General features: G+C 42.6%; 1 protein-coding gene across 1 annotated transcript; it reads right to left on the reverse strand.

The window, feature by feature from the left end:
• Positions 1 to 1,614: 1,614 nt before the first annotated feature.
• On the reverse strand, positions 1,615 to 23,115 carry LOC135678767 (uncharacterized). Its single transcript, XM_065191908.1, has 3 exons — positions 22,924 to 23,115; positions 22,223 to 22,841; positions 1,615 to 4,994 (listed from the first exon to the last, which is right to left on the reverse strand). The coding sequence occupies exons 1-3, from the start codon at positions 22,953 to 22,955 to the stop codon at positions 1,977 to 1,979; spliced, it is 3,669 nt and encodes a 1,222-aa protein (XP_065047980.1). The 5' UTR covers positions 22,956 to 23,115; the 3' UTR covers positions 1,615 to 1,976.
• Positions 23,116 to 23,508: the final 393 nt, after the last annotated feature.

Raw genomic sequence — 23,508 nt, forward strand, 5'->3', positions numbered from 1 at the left:
AAGTTTGCGATCTTTTCTTTGTTGTTTTGACTAATGTCCCAAGTCCCCCGTACCCTTTTCTCAAATTACATCAACGTCCTAGTTTGGCAGAAGAAAAGATGTCAGCGTTTTATAGAGAAGCGAAGAAGCCTCAGCTTAGCCAGCATGATAGGGACAAAGAAGGTCACAGAGGCCTAGACCGTAGCCCGGCCCACAACCCATCAGAAACAACGTCCACGTAACCCATCCCTCCCACTCTCTCTCTCTCTCTCTCTCTCTCTCTCTTGCATGCTCACATGTAATTTGAACAATCTAACAAGAATCCTTTCATAGTTCAGCCTTCGAACATATATCTAATATGCCTGCAGTGATCGACAAGAACATAATCTTGAGGAACAAGTTCCTCGATAATACACACTACCTGACTTGGATCTTCCTTTCCTCCCGTGTTTTGCCGTCTCTAGTGCAGTGGAACTTCAACACAGTCTTGACAGTCAAAAGATTGAGCAATAAATTCAGATGTTGAATCAGCAATCCCAAATATTGTAATTAACAACCACACGACATGCTCATTTCATTTGTGCAATAAATCTTGCTCTAAGGTAAATATGAATATAACTTATCTAGGCCTCCTCAAAACTTTTGTGTGTACCAGGATCAACTTCCTAGGGGAGCCAAGCCTCCTCAAAGAATATATATCTGTTTGTCAGGAGCGATTAACTTCCCTACAGGAACCATTGAGCCTCTTTGACAGCACATTAAGTTACATCAGTATGAACTGAATAAATGTTACATGTCATGATTAAATGAAGTTTGATGGATAGAAGCATCTCTTGGAACCATACCTACCAGTGTGTCAATCCATCTGTCTATCTCTTGGAAGATAACATTAGAACTATATACTATAGATTATAGAAATATCAATTTGAAGATAATATTTACTAACTTACATGAGCAATTACGTGGCATAAAAAATCCTTCTCTCTCTCTCTTTTACAGTGTCTAGAGATGGAAAGCACAAGATGCAACTAAAGAATTGAATAAAACAGTAAATAAGGATGAGGAAAACAACATCACGTAATTGAAATTTAATTGTGTTACTCATCCATGTCTATGCAAGATATTATGACAGTGTGTGCACAAACATAAAGGAATATTTTACTAAGATGTATCAATCAACAAATTTTCCTAAACGATGCATATTGTAGAAACAAACAATGCAAAAAAACACCCTGACCTGGTCATTCCTGAATATTTCCACTTTTACTCTAAACTAAAGAGTTATATATGAACAGAAGCAATTCGACAACTCAATATCTGTGGCAATCGTGCTTGACAATCTTAAGTGTTATTCAGCTGAGACTTGCATTAAGTTACAAGATCTTATTCTTATACCGAAATATGACTCTCCAGCCTGGAACTTGAAGAAACTATTAGATAACTAATATGGACAAAATAAATAGGCTTTTAAATTTGATCATGTAGCTGTCGGTAGCACGAGTAAGCTAGTACATATAGGCTATATGACCTTACTCATGACAACAGATATAAGCACAATTTTAAATATAAATATTGAAAAACAATATAATATCTCATTAGAGCAAGCAAAACTGAATGGCTTTTTCCAGAAGCAGATGAGGATTATTATATTTGATGCATCTAGTTCTCAGAATAATCAAACATCAAAACTTGCAATATATGTCTACAAGGACACTGAATGTTAGGAGAAACACACAAGCTAATTGTTAAGAAAATACAAAGTCGATTTTTTAAACACAATATTGCATGTGGTTAAGTTTACTAAGGAGGATTATTATATATTTCACTCCACATCATAAGCAAATGGCATAAGAGAAAACAGTACCTATCAAGCATAGTAGGGTTACTCCTGCTCGCCAAGAAAAGTTCCTTTTTACAGGATCCCAAATATTCTCCAAAATCTCGACTGGTGATGACTGCTCACTAGAATTCTAAAACCTGTAGGCTTTTGCTGCTTTCTAAAACCTGTAGACTTTTGCTGCTTTCTCCTGTAAAACATCATCTTTGCCAGCACTAGTTCCATGGGTAAAAGGTACAGTTGAGTAAATTGGTAGAGATTTTTCCTGATCAAAACTTCCATTGGGCCTCAGTATATGCTTTGCTCCTGCGCTAAGTTTGACAGGTCCTGACCTTGTGTGACTAGATTTTAAGGGCAACGACCCACCTGAGACAGCCACTCTATCCTTCTCATTATCCATAACTGGAAGGACGTCATCCATTGTTCTAACAGTACAAACATTGACTTCTGATGCTTTATCCTTTTGGTCTCCATGCAATTGTTCTCTTCTTACTGATGTAGGAGCATTAGTGTCTTCCCGCAGTTTAAAGTTAGGCCTCTTCACTCTTTCCATGGTTATGTCATCTTTGCCTGCAGATCTTTTTCTACATCTTTTAGAATGATCCTGACTCTTATAATGAGCGAAGTAAACTCCCATGCCATCTTTGGCTTTGATATTGTCTCTGTTTGTTGAGGATACTGAACTGAAATTATTTGTTGGTAAGGCTGAAATAGATGAAGGGTAAACCACAGACATGGGAGTATATGAGCCATATGTTTGAGAACTGCTGCTATTGCCGCAAGGGAAAGGTATTACAGTCCTTGGATATGAAGAAGCATGAGGAAAACCACTATATGGTGGAATCGTACAGGACTGATATGCAGCAGCTGGATGATAAGGAATAAATGGATGATGCTGATTGGTTGTGTTTAACAACCAATGAGGAATTTTTCGTAAAGAATGAATAGTTGATGTTTGGGAAGGCACATGATTAATATGAGGATGGTAAGTCGATGGAATACCGTAAGATACATTTTTACTGTGCTTGCAATGGGTTGAATTTACAAGCATATGCTGGCAAAATTTTTGGGGATAGGATTCACAGAGCATTTTTTTTTGTTCCAACTCGTCAGATTGAGATTCTGAGGTACAATGGAATGCGGAGTGGGATGCTCTGTTCAGAAAAGATTGGCAAGGAACTGCATTTTGACAAAGGTCAATATGAAAATCAGGTTCTCTACTTGAGGAATTCCCATCATTTAACATCCAATTAGGCTCAAAACCAAGATGCATATGGTTAGATGTAAGCTTATCTGCTGATGTACAACAATAATTTGAAGGGACCTCTAGTGAGTTGAACGGGAATTTTCTCGATGCCCCAGATTCTGCTTGTGGAATGCATTCTTCTTCGTGCCATCTGTCCAAAATGGGTCTGTTGTAAACCCTAGTGGTGGGGCAGCTTGTAGTTATTATATCCTCATCAGACCATACCTTCCCATTATTACCTCCTTGGTATTCTTTGATGCAGCTACCAACTGTGACATTTTTACCCATCAAGCGCATAGTTGGTCGGATAGCTGGTTGAATACCTAGCTCTAAGTCCCTTTCAGAATAGAACTTCATCCTACCAAAGCAATTTTCTGTTACAACATGATCCCTGCAGCCACAACAAAAATGTTCCATTTGTCTAGGGTCACAATGGTTAAATCGAGCTTTATCATCATAAGTTCGATACTTCACTTTTTCAACACCTTGCAACTCAACAGAACCCAACTCGGATATCACTACATTTCTAGCAGGATAGTACTGATTCAAGAACCAACTTTGATCATCCTCATGGTATGATGGCACAAAAGGGAACTTGCCTTTCATCCTAACATGACTGGACTCTGGCCGAAAATGACTGGAAGATGGAAGAATCTGAAGAGAATTAAATGCTGACCTTGGCATCTTATCCACCTCACAAATTCCATACCTATTGCCTGGATGCAACTGGATAAGCTCTCCCTGTGAATTAAGAGGCAATCCAATGAAACCTTCCCCAGTGTCCTTGTCCCTCCAAATAGACCCCAGACTTGGCAATGGTTCTACAGTAGTTTTTGATATAACTGAAGGGCAAGTACTAATTACTATATCTTTCGGTATATGATACACTGGTTGAAATTCAGGAAAGCCATTGCATACATCTTTTGTTGGGCCCAACAAATGACCTTGCCCATCAACTGAATCCATGTAGCTTTGATCTAAACAAGATATCCAATGCTGCTTATCTTGGTTTCCGGTAAGGCTCAGTGCACTTCTTGTATCAGAAACTGGAGCAGAATTTCTAATAGGATTATGCAAATGGTTCAGATGATCGGATGTCAGAGAAAAACTGTGTTCCTGACAGGTTCCAGGATCCAAATTAAGCCCAACACTATTCATTGTTCCGAGAACCTTCAGGTCATCTGAGTTTGTTGGAGTAGGTGTCAAAGTGGAGCCATCCGGGCTAATGCAATTTAAATCAACATAATCCCTCACTGGATGATTTAAGTCCAAAGTTTCAGCCAAATGGGTTCTCTTTGTGACTGAGGACTTTGCAGTAGTTAGATGATTAAAAGAATCATCGAGTTGCTTTCCCGAGGAAGTTTCACCTCTGTTCATATTATTTGTAACAACTCCTTTATCATTCAAATTAAGGTGAGCTTCTTTATCATTGAAGCTCAACCGAGCTTCCTCAGTGAAAGATGGACGTTTGTTCAAATTATCCATAGATGATGGTGACAATGAAGAAGCAGCCAAGACATCAGAAACTATTTTGCAGAGGGTTTGCAAATGAGGCAGCTCCAAAGGCAAACAACTTCTATCATGTGCAAGTGTATCATCCTTACCAGAAAAACTCAAATTCTTAGCTGATTCACAACAAAGCTCTACAAGATCACTGCCCTTTGTATTTATAATTGTCTTTCTTTTCTTGGCAGAAGTAACTCGTTTTCGTTTTTTGAGATTAGTATGTACCTCCTTCTTCCTGGATGCCAATTTTGAAGTCCGAACAAGTCTGAATATATGTTTCTTTAGTAAAGTTCTGATGGTCGCCGGCTTTGTCTGGTTATGAACAAGTTTTTTATCCATCTTTTCAAACTGCTTCTCATACACTTGGTTTTTGAGTATTTTGCACAATTCAACTGGAGAAGACATTCTATGCTTACAGGGTTTCTCCTGATAGAGGAAAGGCAATGGTAGAAGTGGTACATTATATATGCTTAAAGCCTCATTAACTTAAAAGCATATAGCAGGAGAACCAAATTAGGATATGAAACAAAGGAAATGCACATTAATGGCTCTATGAAAGACAGGAAGCAATGATTTAATGGGTTCCATTAAAGTCAGATTAACTTAAAAGCATATAGCAGGAGAGCCAAATTAGGATATGAAACAAAGGAAATGCACATTAATGGCTCTATGAAAGACAGGAAGCAATGATTTAATGGGTTCCATCTTTTCTTTGAGGAGAACCCTAATATCAATTTCTAAGTTCCGTTTAGGTTCCAGTGCAAAACATAATGTAAAATTGACCCAATATGCACCACATAATTAACAATTAGCTTATATTGTCATCCTATGAAGACAACGATGTGCACTAGATTATGTCAAAAACGAGGAAAAAAAAATGCTCTGGTAACTTTAAGTTATGTTTCATAATTTACATTGACAAATAAATATATTGTGTCAAACAGACATATCAAGTAAAAATAACTTATCAACTATGCCAAATCAAATATCTCATGGAAGAAAAGCTAGCAAAAACAGAATTCTTCTCACATCGTGCTAGGAAAACAATAACAATTTTTCAGTTAAGCAAGCATTTCCAACCAAGTGATCCATTGGAATTTTAACTCTTCAATGGCGGGATATAGTACAGTCGGAACCCATACCAATTGGTTCTGTTCATAGTAAAGATTGAAGAAGTCAATCAGCCTTTCCCAAGGTATATAAACTTGGTTATCACAGTGGTCCGTTTCGGTGGAATACCAAGATGGAACAAAATCTTGCTTTTAACAATTGCCAAGATAAGAAGGGCCAGAAAAAATCAAGCAATGGAAGTTATAATATCTGAGCAGATACATCAGAATCGATCTTTGCCGAATATTGATTGGTATTAGAAAGTAGTTTTTAAAATTTCAGATCAATATACTTTTATCAAAAAGTACCTTCTTAGAAAAAATATAAGCCTTCTTATGTCTCGGTGACAGAATGATCTCATTGGGAAAAATGTGATGTTTACCGGCACAAACCAAGATGTGGACTATGCCCTCTTTTTCCTTCAATATCTCACATTAACTCCTCAAACAAATAATACCTGTTTGCTGCTGTATATGGTAAGTTTTTTATGACTAGTAAGCCCCCAATCTGATGCTAAAAATCCTCGGCAGGTGGATAAAATACAGAAAGGTTATTCGTGTCGCATGCTTTTTAATCTGCAGTGATTTTCCTGAAAGAGTCACATTCTCTTGATTCCACTGATCTAAAAATAAATTAATTGGATTTGTTTTGATAAAAGAACTCCATCATTCAGGATGCTCAATTGTACATTACGAGATTGTATATACGCCATAAAAGTAGTGAACTTATGACTATTAATCAGAAACCTCCCTTTCCCTTTTAGCCTAGTTTTCAACGAGAAATATACTCAAGTTCTTAAAATGGATGACAGATAAGCCAGTCCTGTTCCAAAACAACGCATTAATAAATAAAGACTAGTTATGACAAGGAGCACTGAGTTAAATATCAGTTGTTGACCACACAACATTTCCCTCTCGAACAGGTACTGTATGCAATCAGCTTACTACGGTCAATTAATTAGTTTTAAGTATCAATAGACTTTTAGACAATATGGTACTTAGCATATCGAGAAGTCATGACAGCAACACTAGAGTCATGGTTACGCTCATAATAATTATCAGCTCAGTGATCAGTATTTGTTAACAGTCAACACCTAAAATACCTGCTTTGTTTATTGGGTTCATGTACATAAAAACAAATTATATGGCTAGCATTAAGTAGACAAAAATGAGAAAGATCAAGTGGCACAAAGTCAAAATCATAGTCAACCATTTGTTCTTCGGCAGAAGATTAATAGACCTCTAGTGTCAACTACAAGGACTATGACAACTGAGAGTTTCATCAGAAATAGTAGTTTACTTCAACTTCAGTGCAATGTAAGTTGGCCTATGATACTTTTTTGACAAGAAAGAAAAAATTGATAAACTAAACCTATGACCACGAACCTAGAGCCATAATGGGTGCAAACCAGGTGCCATCAAGCAACCATTGCAATCAACTGCCAGATCTGACCCGAAAATTATCTGAATCACTTTAAAGTTACAAAGATCATGGTAAAGTAATTGACTGACTTCCTGAAAGCCACTGCTAAAATCTATACCGAATTGTGTAACTCTAACAGACCATTATGAGCTATAATATTAACTGGAATTTATGTTTTAAGTTTCCCTGTTTGGAAAGCCTGGTCAATGTCCAGAAATGCTTTTGGGTGTAACTATAGAAATAAAAGTTTGCCCAAGCAACTTCATAGATTACCGCCATTGAGATATGTTTAGTTAAGTTAAAAGTATTTAAATATGTATTTATGATTTTTATTAAAAAATTTTAGGTCTTCCTCTATCCCTCCTCATACAACTAACAATAACAATAATGACAAATTCCTTCATGTACCTTCTAATCCTGAAGCTGATTGCAAGACTCAATTCTCAAAAAAAGATGAGTAAAACAAAAGACACCTAGGAAGACCCCATAATATCAATTCCAAGGAGATCTGATCAGCAGTCAGTATTTTAACCACAACTTCTTCAAGAATACTCTAAATTGTACAAAATTTGATTTGTTGGACTCTAGACACAGAGCCTCCCAATGACATCTTATTTGAGCAACTTGGAGAAAAATTTCCCGCCAAATATGGTTGAGAAGTGACCCTTTGGAATCTGCCAGCTGATTAAAACTTATTTCAAGCAACCACTTATGGGTAATTTTCAAGAATTTGATCAACATTAACTAAGATGAGATGTTCTACCATCAGAATAATATTGTATTTCTGCCAAACCAGTGATCCTACAATGTTTTTTTATGCTCATAAGGATCACAAGCTAGAGCATCAAAGTCCTAAAATTGTCTTTCTATTATTTTTAATTGCAGTGTTGAACCCTGATATTTTCGTACGTAGCTGGCAGATGACCACTAAAACAACATCCAGAAAGCTTCCATGGAGTATTTAAGAACATCAAACAGCAATGCGGCACAAAAGATTTAATACAACCAACTCATGAGCAAATTGGACAGGCCCTATGTAGCCTGTGCTGTTGGTGTTTCACTATGTCTTGAACACCAATGCAATTTCATCACCTGACGGTCTACATCATTGAGCTTAAAGCATGGAGCGGTGGAGGATGAGAAGAGCACCTGTGATAAGCAACACTCAGGTCACAAGGGAAAATTGTCAACTTGCTGGAGCGTGAGCCCCCCCTCAATACATATTGGTTTCGCTTCACCTCAACTGTGGGTGATTACCAAGTTCTCCCACACCAACATAAAAGCTTCTGATATTTAAAAACAAATGAAGGCCATTTTGGATTGTGCAAAGGTGCAGAAGACCAAAGGATTGATGGTGGGTTAAAAGATGAAATCAGGTTTAGATAATATTGTTCAGTAAGATGGTGTCTTTATAAGGACAGGAAAGTTGAAACAGAGTAAGTGGAGAAGTAGGATGATAAAGTTCATTTTAGATTTTTCTACAGTAAGTTATGTTCACATTTGTTCACAAAGGTCAAGCTGGATACTATTACCCAAGAATAGATAAAATTATCTCTTAGCTCTTGCCTTTCTCTATTCCTAGGTGACATTTAAATATCCAATAAGTCTTTAATCTTCAAGCATGAGTCTACCCTAGAATGTAATTGGTTTTCATTTATTTTGTTCGTGAGATGTGAGAAAGAGTAATTCTCAAGCTTGGAAAGATGTTCCAAGTCTATCACTATATATACCAATGTCTTGTAAGCCTTGAGGGCATTCAGTCGTTCGAATACAAGTTGTGTTCTGTTGAGAGGTGTTATCCTTCTCCTGCAAACACTATATCTCTTTGGTGGAATCCTTACGAGTGGTGAGTTTCAAGCCCTATATCCCTTGTTGATTCCTTTAGATGGTGTTATTTTATTCCTTAAGAGTTGCACTTGGGTGATGAGCTTTTGTCTTTCTTTATCATCACATTTTAATTTTCTCTCTCCCTATCTATCACAAAGAAATTACACTCCATTTATCATCATCATGTTTCTACCTGAGTTCTATCAAAATTGCACTTGCACTCTTCATAACTATACAATAAAATCCTTGAATTATAATGGGAGTTAGTCAAGGTGTCTATGCCAAGAAAATTTTGACAAGACAACATTCCTTCCCTCCCCCCAGTTAAAACCAAGGGTTCACATCTTGAATGTTTTCATCTACACAGACTGGTTTTACCGGTCCACCATGTCTCCTAATTCTCATCGCCAACATGTTGACATGAACACGAAGAACCAGAGAGCCCTTATTTGGTCCTTAACATCCCTGAACCCAATTGCCTCCTTTTTGTCTAAAGAAGAAGGTGGTGAATGTGATAGAGGTCAAAGACCTACTTGCTAAAAGAAGAGATTGCTATTGAAGAGACAAGATTGCCATTCTATTTTCTTTTTTTAAATAATTTATATTTTTATGAGTTATAATAGATGAAAATATTTTCTTTGATTAAAATTAATCGGGCATATACAAGTTGCAGACTTCCTTTAGATTGTGGGGGATGTTAATGTCAATGGTTTAAATAGGCGCCTGAGCGCTCGCCTATGTGCTTGGGTGAGGTGAGGCGAGGCCCGAGCACCTCAAAGCTTGACCAGGTGACGTGCTTCAATGAAGCTTCACCTGGGCGCTTGCCTAAACCCAAGCATTGGGCACCTAAAGCGAGCGCCTGGTTGAAACAAAGCAACCGAACCAAACTATTAATTTTGGTTCGGTTGAATAGTAGCTTAGTTGGTTCAATTGAACCATCTAAGGTAAATAATGCTAGAAAACTTGCACATGCAACCCCCCCTCCCCCCACGACTCCAAGCCATAAACCCTACTTTATACGCAGTCGCTGCCTCCGCTCATCGACACTTCCTCTATTGTCGATGGATGGGTCCGAAGGTCCAGCTTTCATGTGCAATTCCCTCCACCGTCATTGCTTTCGTGTGCAGCTCCTTCCACCGTCAAGGGAGAGGATTGCAACTTCCTCCGCCACCAATGGACACAACTAAAGCTTCGTCTGCCCACGACGTCGCCGTCCGTAGCTTCCGTCGTCGTTGCTGCCACCGTTCCGTCATGGATAAAATTCTAAACAAGATGTTTGATGTAATGCTTATATATGTCCGTGTCTTTTGGTTTGTCCATGCTTTGCACAGCATGTAGAGGGACAGTCGAAGGCTTAACAACCCTATTTTAGTTGGGTTTGGTGGCTATTTTAGGCTTATAAATAAAGGTCGTGTCATGTGGACACTTGTAAGAGATATTCGATCTGTAGTGGACCATTTTGACCCTTTGTTGTGCAACCGTTCAGAGTTTGTAAAGTCTATTTGTAATTTGCATTGGCTATGAAAGTGTTTTCTGAAATGCTTGCGTGTGGATCCCGAGTGAGGCGATTTCTCTAACCCGTTTTCTCTTTTGTAGGTCCTAAGGGACCATGGGAGGTTTCAGGGAGGCCGACCTTTGCAGACGGACACGCAAGGGTGCCGCACAACTTAGGCAAAACCAACTAAATCCGTGACAGATGGTATCAGAGCAGGACAAGCAATCATAGAAACACTTGACGTGCAAACGTGGGAGACCTAATGGGGTTGCGTTGAGGGCAATCAGCACGCATGACCGTTTGGGAGAAAACAGGTATAGAGATGTAGGGAACATGAGTCGCTCAGAGGAGCGAGCATTTGAGATTGGCATTCAGAGGAATGGCTAACCCTTCGCGCAAGAGGCACTACAAGAACAAGTAAGCTTGGAAGAATGCGTAACACACAAAGGTTGGGATGGCTGAGTTTGAGCTACGGCTCAACGTTGACAACCATACTTGATGGTGCTCAAGGCAAGCGAGGCGCTCGGTAAATGATGAGACCATGCAAGGTGGAATGGTTGCTCAGCGATCGGAAGAGTTGTGCAAAGCTTACAGAGGTGAGGGGAATTGCTAACCCAAAGAAATCCGATACTCATGCAAGGGCTTGTATGCAGACGATAGAATGTTTGTGGCCATCCCAAGGCGACCGAAACTCGACGCCATGGAGCATTGGAACTTTCTCTTCGGCAAAGAAGGATACGTCCGTAGGAGGCTGAAGTGTGCAATAACTTCAACATGTAGCTAGGCCTTGAGTGGTGCAGCGGGGGGCTGTATTGATGTGGATTCGTAATCTAGCAAGTGCGTTTGCAGAAGGTAGAACAATGCACAGTTTGTTCAGCAAGTCGGAGTAGTCCAAGAGGATGGTGGTCTCCAAAACTTTCAGAAAGATAGAAGCGAAGAGAGAAGTTGCTCCAACGGGACAGATATCCAGGAGGGATTAGTCAGAGGACAAGGTCGAGTAAGCGAACGTTGCTACTAAGGAAGCTAAGGAGAACAGAATCGATGCAAACCTCACAATATGATGGCAAAGGCCATGCATGGGAGTTGCAGTCTGTCTTTTCATCGACCAAAGGGAGCTGCTTGGAGAACACAAAGGTGTTGAAGCAGGGGGTCGAAAGGGGCGAGGAAGCGACGGCGAGTCCAAAGGGACTTAGCTACCCAAAATTAAGCATTAGTTAGAATGGAGGTGGACTATATCTACTAATCGGGAAGAAAATGAATACAGATGCAAGGCGACGGATGATAGATGCGATGCGAGGCGACGGATAGTAGGGCCATAGGCATATCTACTGATCGGGAAGAAACATGGGCATGCAGATGCGAGGTGACGAATAGTAGGGCATATCCACAGAGACATATCTACTGATCGGGAAGAAAAGGGATGCAGATGCGAGGCGACGGATAGTAGGGTCATGGGCATGACAGCGCTATGGTATCGTAGAGGCGAGACTTCCATGAAAGTCATTGATCCGTTGCTCTCATGGAGGGAGAGCGCTTAATCATGAAAGGGGCCGAGGAGGTGGAGCATGCAGAAGCAAATTCCAAATACCGAGACAAGGCTGAAGGGCAGAGGCCAAGGAACTTCGTAAGACCGGTGTTAACGAGCTTCTCATCAAGATAGCCGAGAGTGAAGGACTTCGGGTTGTGCAAGAGTGCACGACTAAGGAATGAAGCAGGTAGTACGTGGTGCTGTACCTTTGCTACTCAGTGGAGTAGGCGGCAGGGTTGATGGAGAAAATGGTACAATCCCAGAGGCGACCAAAACTATTAGAGACTTACTCCGTTGAGGTGAAAACTTCCTACATTCCAGAAGTTCGATGGCATTGAGAAGGTAAATCATAGGAGCTAACTCAATGCAAGGAGTGCAAACACTTCAAGTGTTTCAGAAGTGTGAGCAAAGAAAGGGCGAATGTTAGTAACCAGCTCGATGTATGGAGTACAACCCTCGAGGAGGCGGGCGAAGTCAAGTAATCTTTGCCTTCTCAAATATTAAGAGAATGGGTGAAACCGAGTACCTCAATTCTCTTATCTATCCAGTAGAGGAGCTCTACACAGGTTCAAAGACCATTCGAAGATAATGGAAGACAATAGTTATCAAATCCTCACCAATGATGATTAGTGCTACTGAGAGTAGATTATTCGCTTCATTTCCCAACAGAATATCAATCGAAAGCAGAAGTGACAACTAAGTGAAAGAAAAGTCGATGGGCAAACTTTGTGGAGGAAGGACTCAAAACTTCAAAAGTTTACGAGGCGATGTTCGTTAAAGCACCAACAAGCATCCACCCAGTTCAAGCAGCATGAGGCATTTAAGAGACTGACGCATAGTAAGGATGGTCTTTTCCTTCATCTGGAGGATCCGCAGGAACCAACAGGGATCAACACAACTCAGCCAACCCCACACTATAGTCAGAGTCATTGGCGAGTTGAAGTAGCATGGCGGATCAAAAGTTCGACTACTCAACAACAGCAACGGAGAGCAACTGAGAGCCAAGAGGCGTATTGCTGCTGGAGCAGAACATTGAAGACTCAGCAAAGGTGAGGAGTTGCAGTGTCGACAAAGGCTTCGATAAGGACGACGATGGAATAAGTAGGGGAGAATGTCACGGACAAAATTCTAAACAGGATGTTTGATTTAATGCTTATGTATGTACGTGTCTTTTGGATTGTTCATGCTTTGCACAGCATGTAGAGGGACGGTCGAAGGCTTAACAACCCTATTTTAATTGGGTTTAGTGGTCATTTTAGACTTGTAAATAAAGGTTGTGTCATATGGACACTTGTGAGAGATATTCGGTCTACAGTGGACCATTTTGACCCATTGTTGTGCAACCGTTTAGAGCTTATAAAGTCTGTTTGTAATTTGCATTGGCTATGAAGTATTTTCTGAAATGTTTGCTTGTGGATCCCGAATGAGGCGATTTCTCTAACCTGTTTTCTCTTTTGTAGGTCCTAAGGGACCATGGGAGGTTTCGAGGAGGTTGACCTTTGTGGACGGACACGTAAGGGTGCCGCACAACTTAGGCAAAACCAGCTAAGTCTGTGACAATTTGTACCTTTCTCCGTCGTTGCTGTTGTCGTAAACAACTTCCTTCGATGTTACTGTTATTGTTCAAAGATTCCTCCGTCGCTCCTTCTGTCATCTGTAGTTTCCTTCGTCATCGATGCCATCGTCCGAAAGTTCCTCCATCACCGCCGTCCTATCACGAACGGTCGTCGCGCACTCGCAACAACTTCGTTCAACAAACTGTTCGTTGCTTTTGTTTACATGTACAGATGCTTGGCAGCATGTTTTACCTTTGTTTTGAGTTCTTTTGCTTGTAAAAATATAAGTTCGAACAGGTTGCAGCGCTATAATGCGACCGCTCACTGCACCGAGCAAACCAGCCCAAAATGGCTCCATTTTCGCGTGCCACGAGCTGTTTTCTAGAGCCCGCTACTGCACATGAAATGTCAGCCATCTCAGCACCCTGGAACCACCCGGGTAGCACACGGGGGATGGGGCTTCGGTATAGTGTCGAGCGTTGAACAATCTTTCACAAGTTCGCACGTTAACTTGATGGGAACTTGTCTTCGCGCCCAACACCCGGTGAGAGGCTGTTTGTGGACTTGCAGCTGTTCGTTCAACCTTCTAAAGGCCTTGTTTTCCTCATTTCTCTCTTTTCTCTCGTGCACGCAAGGTGCTCGCTGAATTGCTTGTAAAGCTTCCCTTTTCGCGAGACGTCGTAACTTGTCCGTCGCTCGTTCTTCGAACTAATCAAGGGTGCATCACGACTTAGGCAATCCCAGCTAAGTCCGGGAAGTTGGCGCAAGGGTGCTTCACGACTTAGGCAACTCAAGCTAAGTTCGTATCTTTGCCGCAAGGGTGCCTCACAACTCAGGCAATTCTAGCTAAGTCCGTGAGATTGTGGTATCAGAGCGGGCAAGCAATTCGAGCAAGCAGCGAAGGAACTTCGCAATTTCGCCATGACAAAGCATCGTGGCGAATCTAGCAAGACGGGGCAAGCCGGACCCTTGCCCCAAGCAGCCGTAGGTGGGCTGCAAGCAAGGTTCGCAATTTTGTATCGTACCGGAGTTTTGACGTTAGCTCGGTACGATACGATACTGTATACCGAACGGTATATATATATATATATATATATATATATATACCGGTCAACTAACGGACCGGTAAGTACCGCCCGTACCGAGCGGTATTATTCGAAATTACATATCTTGGCTGCAAATGCATACTCGCTCTCATGTTGTTGGAGCTGCTCAGGAGCGTGGCAGCAAACATAATGAGCGAGAAGTTGGCTACTCTCCGCGAGCGAAGGAGGCACAATGTGGAGCGCCAACCAGGAAAAAGAGCCATAAGGAGAGACTCACATTGGCGGAAACCCGCTTAGATGTTCTTGAAGCAAGCTTGGAGGAACTCTACCATGGCCAACGAAGGCTTCTTGGGATAAAGAGCTCGCAAGAAGAAGCTGAATCCCGGATCGACAAGGTTGAGGCCTTAGTCGACCGACTGTCAGACGACACCAAAGACTCCGTGCAACATCCACACGAAGTCGTGGCAGAACTCACTTCCAGGGTGACCATGCTCACAAGGGCACTGAATGCGGGAGGAAGCAACACCCGCGTTGCGCCGCCACAAAACTTGAGGGCACCCGAGCTGTATTGTTATGGAGGTGCCAGAGATGCTAAAGAGCTCAAGAATTTCCTGTTCGACATGGAACAATACTTTCAAGCTACGAGACCTGATTCTGAAGAAACCAAAGTTTCGATAGCAACCATGTATTTGAATGAGGATGCAAAACTTTGGTAGCAAACCCGTTGGGAGGAGATCCAACAAGGTCGATGTTGGGTGGACATATGTGAGGACTTAAAGCGAGAGTTGAGAACTCAATTTCTACCTGAGAACACCGAGTTCGTCGCAAGGAGGAAACTAAGACAACTCTGCCAAAGTACTTCCATTCGAGACTACGTGAAGCAATTTTCAGCACTAATGTTGGACATACAAGACATGTCCGAGAAGGATAAGCTATTCAGCTTCCTCGATGGTTTGATGTCATGGGCTCAACAAGAATTGCATCGAAGGAATGTCACCGATATGATTGGGGCAATTGCTGTCGTAGAAAGACTCACCGACTTTGTTTCCTTTGAGGACCCAGGAAAAAGGAAACAATCTTCAGGAAATCGCCCTACAAAATATTCTCGAGGGAAGGAGCCCGGAGGCGAACAAAGGAAGAAGAGTTCCCACAAAGGGCCAAGCTCAAAAGGCAAGGCCCCGAAATCTGGCGGATACTTCTTGTGCAGAGGGTCGTACATGGTGAGGGAGTGCCCATAGAAACAGACACTCAATGCTTTAACAGCTTCCATCCACCCCCCCAAATTAGATAAGGACAAAGTCGTCGCCCTCAGTTCAAGCAGTTCGGAATCTAGCAGCGACGATGAGTCGCAAGGTCCTTGAATGGGAGCAATGCATTTGTTAAATGCATTGCGGGGTCAAGTGGGGGAGAATATGAAGGCAAAGCCATTAAAAGCAGGAATAGCTAGCTGATGTATGTGGACATTATGCTCAATGGCCAAACGACCTGTGCAATGATGGACACGGGCGCTACCCATAACTTTATTGCCGATCAAGAAGCAAAGCGACTTCGACTGATCTTGGAGAAGAACCCAAGTCGGATGAAGGCGGTAAACTCAAAGGCCAAGCGGATCTCCGGGTTAGCAAATGGAGTCCTCATAAAGATCGGAACATGGAGCGGGAGCACGAACATGATGGCGGTGCCATTGGACAACTTCCAAGTGATTCTTGGAATGAAGTTCATGCACGTGGTGAAGTTGGTGCCAATGTCGTTCCTAAACTCCCTATGTATGATGGTAGGTGACGACCCCTATGTGGTTCCCAACTCTCGGAGAGGAACCAACGACTCCCAACAGATATCGACATTACAACTGAAGAAAGGGGTACGAAAAGGTGAATTAACATTTGTGGCTGCTATAAAACTAGAGCCACTCGACGATAAGGCCATTCATGAACCTACTGTGGTAGCGAACGTTCTGAAGGAGTTCACAGACGTTATACCACCCGAGTTGCCGAAGACTCTACCGCCACGCAGAGGTGTGGATCATCATATCGAGCTAGAGCCAAGAGTGAAGCCTCCAGCGAGACTACCCTACCGCATGCTCCCTCCAGAGCTGGCAGAGCTCAGAAAGCAGTTAGGTGAACTACTAAGCGATAGTCTCATCCACAGTTCTAAAGCACCATTTGGAGCCCCAGTTCTCTTCCAAAAGAAACAAGATGGAACCCTCCGACTATGCTTCGATTATTGAGCCCTCAACAAAGTGATGGTGAAGAACAAGTATCCCATCCCGCTCATCGCGAACTTGTTCGACTAATTGGGCAAAGCCAAGTATTTCTCCAAACTTGACCTCCGGTCGGGGTATTGGCAGGTGCGCATTGCTGAAGGCGACGAAGCGAAGACTACCTGTGTAACCAGGTATGGAGCGTTTGAGTTCTTGGTGATGCCTTTCAACTAAACCAATGCTCCGGCCACGTTCTACACTCTTATGAACCAACTATTCCCTTTGGACTGGACATCCAGGCATTCACAGAACCTTGGCTCTCGTGGAGAGGGCCTTCTACTGGCCGAAGATGGGGACTGATGTAGAGGAATATGTTCAAACGTGCCTTACTTGCCAACAAGACAAGGTGGAGCAGCGAAAGCCGGTGAGACTTTTGGAGTCGTTGCCTATACCATAAATGTCGTGGGAGAGCATTTCCTTAGACTTCATATCAAGCTTACCGACAGTAAGGGGATTTGGATCGATACTCATGGTGGTCAATCGATTTTCAAAGTATGCAACTTTCATTGTTGCACCCCTACACTGTTCAGCAAAGGAGGCGGCCAAGCTGATGATGAAGAATGTGGTGAAGTATTTAGGAGTCCCGCACAATATCATCAGTGATCGAAATGCTCGGTTCCTAGGACGATTTTGGACCGAGCTATTCAAATTGTTGGGGTCTAAGTTATACTTCTCCACAAGCCTCCACCCCTAGACAAATGACCAAACTGAAAGGATAAACTCACTCCTGGAGCAATATCTTCGACACTACGTGAGTGCCAACCAACGAGATTGAGTGAAGCTGTTGGACATAGCCCAATTCTCCTACAACTTGCAGCGGAGCTCTGCGTCCAACAAGAGTCCCTTCGAGATCATTACAGGACAACAACAGTCGACTCCTCACACCATAGCAATCGGGTATACTGGGAGTAGTCCGTCAGCCTACCACTTTGTAAAAGAGTGGCACCGAAATGCAGATATTACGCGGGCTTACTTTGAGAAGGCGACCAAAAAGATGAAGAAGTGGGCAGACTTGGGGAGGCGACTACAGGAGTTCAAAGTCGGTGATTTGGTGTTGGTACTCAACTATTTTAGCCTAGAAGACCAACCAGCATCACTTCAATTCTTTAGGAACAAAGTACACAAAGGATTGGTGCGCAAGTATGAAGGGCCCTTCCCAATTATCAGTAGGGTGGGCAATGTCTCCTACAAGTTGCAACTGCCGGCGTGGGTCAAAATTCACAATGTTTTTCATGCCAATAACTTGAAAGTCTACCACTCAGATCCGCAAGATGCTTCCCGAAGTGTTCCAACTCGGCTACCCCCCACCAGAGCCTTCTACGAGAAGCGAGTTGAAACCATTTTAGCGGATCGCAAGATATAGCTACGCATTGGAGCTGAGCAGACCAAGTACTCGATGAAGTGGCGAAAGCTTTCCCGAACCGAAGCCAATTGGGAGCCCGAAGATGCCCAACGACATGAAGAAGCAGTCATCAACAACTACCAATAAGCGTCGACGAGGGCATCGACAGTTTAAGTGGGGGAGAATGTCACGAACGATCGTCACGCACCCGCAACAACTTCGTTCAACGAACCGTTCGTCGCTTTTGTTTATATGTATAAATGCTTCGTAGCATGTTTTGCCTTGGTTTTGTGTTCTTTTGCTTGTAAAAATGTAAGTTCGAACAGGCTGCAACGCTACAGTGCGACCGCTCACCGCACCGAGCAAAACAGTCCAAAATGGCTCCATTTTCGCGTGCCACGGGTTGTTTTCTGCAGCCCGCTGCTGCACGCGAAACGTTAGCCATCTCAGCACCCTGGAACCACCCGGGTGGCACCATGGGGGGTGGGGCTTCGGTATAGTGTCGGGCGTTGAACAATCTTTCACAAGTTCGCACGTTAACTTGACGGGAACTTGTCTACGCGCCCAGCACCCGGTGAGCAGCTGTTTGTGGACTTGCAACTGTTCATTCAACCTTATAAAGTCCTTGTTTTCCTCCTTTCTCTTCTCTCATGCACGCAATGTCACAAATGATCGTCGCGCACCCGCAACAACTTCGTTCAACGAATCGTTCGTCGCTCTCATCTACATGTACAGCTATTTGGCAGCCTGTTTTGCCTTGGTTTTGAGTCATTTTGCTTGTAAATATGTAAGTTCGAACAAGTTGCAGCGCTACAAAGCGACCGCTCACCGAACCGAGCAAAACAGCCCAAAACAGCTCCGTTTTCGTGTGTCGCTGGCTGTTTTCTGCAGCTAGCCTTCGGTCACCAAAACGTCAGCCATCTCAACCCCTTTGAACCCCTCGGGAGGCACAGGGCTGGATGGGGCTTCGGTATAGTGTCGGGCGTTGAACAACCTTTCGCAAGTTCGCACGTTACCTTGACGGGAACTTGTTGTCGCGCCCGGCACCCGGTGAACAGCTGTTTGTGGACTTGCAGCTGTTCGTTCAACCCTCTAAAGTCCTTGTTTTCCCCCTCTCCCTCTTTTCTCTTGTGCACGCAAGGTGCTCGCTGAATTGCTTGCAAAGCTTCCCCTCTTTTCGCGAGACGTCGGGACTTGTCCGTCGCTAGTTCTTTCGAACTAATCAACTTTCTCTTTTACAGGTCCTTCGAGACCTGCGAGAAGTTGCAAGTGGGCTGATCTTTGCGGAGCAATATCGCACGGACGAAGCGCGACTTAGGCAACGTAGGTTAAATTCGCGTCTTTGCCGCAAGGGTGCCTCGCGACTTAGGCAACGCAAGCTAAGTTCGCGTCTTGGCCACAAGGGTGCCTCAAGCCTTAGGCAATTCCAGCTAAGGCCGTGACAGCAAGGTGCTTACTAAATTGCTTGTAAAGCTTCCCCTTTCACGAGACGTCGGGACTTGTCATTGCTCGTTCTTCGAACAAATCAACTTTCTCTTTTACAGGTTTTTCGAGACCTGAGTGAGGTTGCAAATTGGCTGACCTTTTGCGGATGCCTATCGTAAGGGTACGTCACGACTTAGGCAATCTCAGCTAAGTCCGGGAAAGTGGCGCAAGGGTGCTTCGCGACTTAGGCAACTCAAGCTAAGTTCGCATCTTTGCCGCAAGGGTGCCTCACAACTTAGGCAATTCCAGCTAAGTCCGTGACAAATTCACAAAGAGATATATTAATAATTTTTTTTAATTAATTTATTTTTAAATATATATTAATATATTTTTAAATTATATAATATGACATATTCACAAAGAGAAGAAATCAGTTAGAGCATCAATGATTACTTGATCTGATTTATATAAAGTATAATCAAGCATTGAAAACTCATCAAGATTTGTAAAATAATATTGATTTAATCTCATTACAGATGCTTAAGATAAGCTTGTATTTGAAGATAACAAATTGACATTGGGAGATGTGACAGGAGCCTCAAGTGTTGGAGAATTACAAACCTATACATGACAGATGATGAAGGCAAAAATAAGTGAAAAAACCTCAAGTTCATCTCCTACCATTGTTACAGAGAAGGAAACATATTTTGATAAAGATGGACGAGAGGAAGAGAAATATGATGATATGTTTGAGAATAATGATGTTGATTATGACGATGATTGAATTTGATGTAAAGCCTTATTATTTTGAGTCTTTTCATATTTTTGTTATTAGAAGATGGATAACGTGACTTGGTACTGTAGATCCTTTAATTTAATATCATATGTTTATTTATATAATCGTATTTATCAATTATATTATATTTTTTATATTTTAATATTTCAGAGCATCTTGCTTCACTTGGTTCGGGCATTTTGAGACTTTGGCTCCTTTTGGCACCTAGTGTTTTTTAAATCACTGTTTAATGTAAAATTTTAATAATTAAATATACAATTATAATCTCTCTCTCTCTATATATATGTATATATGTATGTATATATATATGTATATATATGTATATATATATGTATGTATATATGTATATATATACATATATGTATATGTGTATAAGTATATGTATATGTATATGTATACACACACATACACATACACACACACACACACACATATATATGTATATCCTAGGAAGTTTTGTTGATTTCCTTTCTTAACATTATTTTACCCAAAAAATTTCTTCTAAACTACATCCATCACTTTTGAAAGACTTATTTCACAGTATGATTCAATGATTTGTATATTCTCAAACTCTTCATCCAAGGTGGTGTTTTCTTGAATCTATTCTTTGGTTGTTCTTGCAACTTTATACATTCGCCACCTTAATAGTACTTGGAAGATAATAATCCTTTTAGATCCTCAATAAATAAGAAACAATTCTGTGGCATGCACTATATGTCCTACTTAACTTCCCGTGTTTGATAATCAACAACTAGAGCCCCTCTTGAGTTTCTTTGTAAACTATCAGTCATAATCGACAGTGTTCACTACAGCAGCAAAGCAATCATAAACTTCCAAATCACAATTTTTTTCCTCCAAAAACTCTTTACTTAATTCATCTTACAAGATGTGTCACTCTTCTACTGTTGGTTTTTCAACCAAGGTACAAGGTCACCCCTATGCTATTAATATTACTTTGCATGAGTTGTACGCAGTTTCTTAATTGGTAATATGTTACAATTAAGAGTTCAATTATCATGCCAGTGACTATCTGCTATTCATATCCCTCAGATACATAACTACGTGGGGATCCAATGTTCCACCTGGCTGATAACACATTCATAAATGATGGCTTGGATAAACCTTCCAATTATTTTATCAATGATATTCCTTGTCGAAATAGGTTGGGCCAATTTCTTATCAGAGGGTTTGATGACTACTGCTAAATTCATAAGAAAAAGATGGAAAGCACATTGAACAGGTAGATCCAAAACAATCCACCAAGCTAGTAAGTACTAAATTGTTCCACCATGGTCACTAGGACCACAAAATTGGAACAAAGTACAAAACTCAAAGCTCTATTCAACATCAACACTAGTAATAGATGAACGGACAGAGACAAAGGATACATAATGTTCTCGCACGTCCAACGCGCTACTTCTTCAGTCCAAAACATCGTGTAAGACTTTTCTCACATCCAGAACCATCACACAAATCCTTGACAATCAGCTGCCAGACATCATTCATGGTCGGCAATCCTAGCTGATTCCAGCTGCCAGCGGCCCCAAATAAAATGGTTTTCCACATGAAATATCAACAGCCCCATTCATCTAAGGTCGGCAAAGTTTCATATTCCCCTAACACCCCAATGGTTTTCCTGATCTGACCTCATGACACGACTAAGCAATCCATACTCACATGAAACGTAACGAGAACTAATGACGATAAAAAGATCCAAGATCCATACTGCTAGAGCTGACAGCTACAGCCACATACTGTGCGTAGCGTGAGAGTGAGCAAGTAAAATTATTGCCAACAGATATAGCAAGCTGAGGGTAAAGTATGTGTTCCAAGAAGTTGCCACGTACCTGTTTCGCAGCACGGATCTCAACCTTGAGCTTCTTCTTTTTCTTCATCATCTTCGTCTTGGCCTTCAACTTTTTCTTTGGCCCAATCTTTTCCCTCAGCATCTTCCCGCCGTCTTTAACCCGCTTCTTCGTTTTCCTCGTCTCGAGCGGATACTCTCCGTCCACAACCCCCAAATTGCTCTTCGCCGCGGCTGTTTCTTCTGCTTGGTGCTTGCTGCCGCCCCCATCGTGGAGGTCTCGCTCTTGTGACCCACGAATCATCGGAGCCACAGCGAAAAGCTCGAGGATCGATCGTTTCTTGGGAGTTCTCTGCTTGGCTCTGGGCGGAGGAGTTTTCGGCTCCCTCTCCTCGGCAGAAGTCTCGCCACCTCCCGCCCGGCCGACAACCGCGGATTCAACGAGGGGCTCCTGCTGCGCAGCAGCGGCGTCATCCACGGCAGCCTTCTTACTCGGATCCGCCTGATCGTGGGCCACTCCGTCGGATCGCACCGCCCGTAGTTCGTCGGCCCACCAACGGAACCTCCGAACCGGCATGGGAGGGAGGGACCGCCCCCCTCTCTCCTCGGCGAACGGCCAGCACTTGTCGTAGTCGACGCACCTCATCCGCGTCGCGTAATCTCTTCCGAACCCCAAACAAGAACGAAACATCAAAATCTTGATGGCCGAAGAAACAATTCAAGAAAAATATGGGAAGCACTCACCGAATCGAGAAGCTCTCCATGGCCACCGCCATGGTAGGGATCGGGGGCAAAAGATGGGAAGTGGGCAGCGGAAGGGCAGAAAGAATCTTATTCTTCTCGAAAGGGGAGAGAGGCGGAGAGAATGGTAGTGGGGAGACCGGAAAGCCAAGAAAAGAGAAGAGAAGATAAAATAATAATAAAATTATGTACAAGGGGGGTGGTGGTGGGGAGAGAGAGAGATGGGATAAAAGGCCGCAACCGCTTTCGTGTTATTTATTTTTTAGTTTCCGTTTTCCCGCTCTCCACCTCGGAATGCGGACCCACTCAGCCCCTACCATTTATTACCGAAAGCGACCGGTGCTACGGCACGGAAGATTTGATTTAATCCGGGCGCGACGTGGATAGGGCGGCGACCGTCCAAGGGCGTCGTGATCACGCGTGATGTTCCCCCACCGCCATGATGATGGCTGGTGAGGCTGCGGGTACGCCGAGTTGTGGTGGGTGGGCGCACATGCGTACGTCCCCTCACTCTTCCCCCTGGAAACACCATTCCCCGTCTGATCTAAGTTTCACCCAGGGAATTACCGGACTTCGAGTGGGGAGAAC

The sequence above is a fragment of the Musa acuminata genome, chromosome BXJ1-7 (assembly GCF_036884655.1).
Source record: "Musa acuminata AAA Group cultivar baxijiao chromosome BXJ1-7, Cavendish_Baxijiao_AAA, whole genome shotgun sequence".
NCBI classification, from domain to species: Eukaryota; Viridiplantae; Streptophyta; class Magnoliopsida; order Zingiberales; family Musaceae; genus Musa; species Musa acuminata.